This window comes from Phalangium opilio, unplaced genomic scaffold, assembly GCF_054372755.1.
Source record: "Phalangium opilio isolate 3A_F unplaced genomic scaffold, DU_Popi_V2 ptg000060l_1, whole genome shotgun sequence".
Classification (NCBI taxonomy): domain Eukaryota; kingdom Metazoa; phylum Arthropoda; class Arachnida; order Opiliones; family Phalangiidae; genus Phalangium; species Phalangium opilio.
In genome coordinates, this window is record NW_028324177.1 from 1,675,668 (window position 1) to 1,678,373 (window position 2,706).

At 34.5% G+C, this 2,706-nt stretch overlaps 1 protein-coding gene across 1 annotated transcript; it reads left to right on the top strand.

Moving 5' to 3' along the window:
• The first annotated feature begins 205 nt into the window (after positions 1-205).
• Positions 206-2,220, top strand: LOC149666195 (uncharacterized). The gene is made up of 2 exons (XM_089841577.1): positions 206-1,209; positions 1,273-2,220. The coding sequence occupies exons 1-2, from the start codon at positions 271-273 to the stop codon at positions 2,218-2,220; spliced, it is 1,887 nt and encodes a 628-aa protein (XP_089697703.1). The 5' UTR covers positions 206-270.
• Positions 2,221-2,706: the final 486 nt, after the last annotated feature.

A 2,706-nucleotide genomic window follows, 5' to 3' on the forward strand; every position in this document is an offset into this window, starting at 1 on the left:
GTGTAAACGTAACTTTTATCTTTATACTATAATATCAGGGGTGGATTAGGGGAAGTTACGAACGAGATAAAATTTGTGGATGGGCAAGTGAAATATAAACGAGTTGGGGGATTCTCTTCTCGTAAAAATAATATCCCCCCCTCAATCGGAGTGAGGTTTCGCGAGGATCACTGGGTAACGATGCCGCCACCAAACGAACGGAGAAGCGGCGTCTGCTATAGCGTATGTTAAGGAAGTCTTGGCGTTGGCCTCGGCCTACCGCGCTTGAAAATGGAAGAACTTTCGGGAGACGCGGAACTAAATATAAAAAACAAATTGTTACACTATTTAAAAGAAGATGTTAATTATTTTATTAAATGTTCCGAATCTCGTACAACGTTATTCAACCTCCTATTAAGTCGGGAAGATGTGTGCAATTATTTGGAAAGACTTTTTGTTATGTTTAAAAAGCTGAAGTTTGAATGTAAGCCTGTTGAGCCAAATGTTAAAAAGCGTCTTGTGATTAAAAACATTAAAGAAATACAAAAAGAACATGATGTGGAAGAGCAAGTTGAAGAGGAACTTGGTAGAGAACATAAAGAAGTTAAAGAAAAAGGGACAGTACGAACGAACAAGTGCATGGCAACGTTAACTGTTAAGTTTTTTGAAGAAGCTAAAACGCTTAAATCAGCACTAATGCAAGAATTGAGTCAAATTAATATGATGGACATATTTCCTATATTGACATTAATCACATCAAAAGCATTCACTTTTTTTAAAGTAATTGAAAAACACCCGGGACGGTTCAGTGAAAACTTAATGGAAGGAACATCACACTCGATAACACCTTACTATGAAATTGATGAGCCTCAATATATGTTGAATTGGGGGAATGAACCAAATATCGGCCTATATTTGTTGGGTGGTGGTACAATGGGGGAAATTTATGGTAGAACTCTGAGAAAGGGAAAGAAAAAATGGAAAAGATCTGCAAATATCAGTTCTAAACAAAAAATAGCTGATCACAAGCTATTAAAATGTGTAGTTTTTTTGAGGATGAATGAAGATGAAAAAGAAAGGGATTTGCCTTTAGAACTAAAAAACCGTGATAATGGGAAATTATGCTTTCCTAAGAAATCCTTTTTGCCGTTTATAAGGCAGCTAGTAAAGTCTGTCTGTAAATTCGCCAATCAAAATATGCTTTTAAAATATGGTACCAAAATGATTAAGGTAAGAGTAATTGTAACAAATTAATTTATTTATTTTACTAAGGATGTTTCTACCTTTTTATAGAAATGTGCCGATGAAACTTTCAAGTTCCTTCAAACAGAAGATCAAAGAAAATTATTTTTTGACGTTCTTCCAAAAACGACGTTCTTCAACGAATATGGCATAGAAAATTTCTATAACGAGAGGAGGCGTAAAATGGTGCACGCCCGAATTCAAGAATTTTTTTCAAGTCATAAGAAGAGTGGTAAAGGAGGACACACGCTACGAGACCAGCTATATTCCCTAAAAAGTAAGAAAAAGGACAAGATAAAGAAACAAGAAAATAAATCTGCGACTAAAGCTGAGAAATTGGCGAAAACAGCTAAAACAAAACTAGAAAGAAGAGCTCAAGCAACTTATCAAGAAGTACTAACTAATACCACGGGTGTTAATACTCAAAGAAGTGAAGTTGAAGTTGAAAAGAAACGAAAAAGAAAACAAGTTTTGAGAAAAGACAGTAGATCCTCAGAAAAGTCCCTACTTAAGCCAAAGAAAGAATCAAAGATCCAAATTCAAAAAAGTACAGAAAGCAACGCAGTACTGACTTCCCCCGTATCAGTCAAAAGAGCCCTTAAGAAACGGCAAATATTTTCAAGTCAGAGATCTCAAAATCCTAATCACCAAAGCACTAGTGAAGTTCAAACATTTACCATGAAAAATCCAAAAATTATCACCAACAAGAATTTTACAGAAAACGAAAGCCATAATAGTCCAAGTATATCGCCTAATCGAGTGATTTGTGATAAAGAAAGTCATAACAATCCATGTGGGTCTTCTACTAATGGTATTTGCGATACTCCAAGTGGCTGCTACACCAAAACTATTTTTGTGATAACAACCCAAGTGGGACTACTAAATTTTTTTGTGATAACATCCCAAGTGGGACTACTAAATTTTTTTGTGATAATAACCCAAGTGGGACTACTCAAGTATTTTGTGATAATAACCCAAGTGAGTTCTCCGCAATCCTGAATAAATGTGACATTGTAGAACCTAGCATTGCTGATGTCAGCAAAGTCAAAAGAAGTACCCGCAAAAGAAAAGCTAAACAATTCCTAGACATTGTGTGTTAAACTATGTCATTAATTTTGTTCCTAATTTACAACATTGATTGAGAAAAATCTCTTATTTCAAAGTAATTGTTAAATTTTAATAACAAATGTTACAATTTCATAAGTTTTTTTTTTGATTAATAAAGTTGCTCTATTCTCTTAACAGCAAAAAAACTATTTTTAAGACTATTTTTCCAAATAAATTTAGAGATCACATTCTCTTACATAGAGCATTTGATCGCGGTAATTTTTATTCCCACGGTGGCTACCATGAACATTCCGACGAGTTAAAGTCGCTTTAAGTCCAGATACATAGTTCAAAGAAGTAATTTTACCTCCCGTCGCATATTTAATCTGGGAAAAAAGGCTTTCTATTGAGCTGCCATTTATCCTAACAGGTGATAAA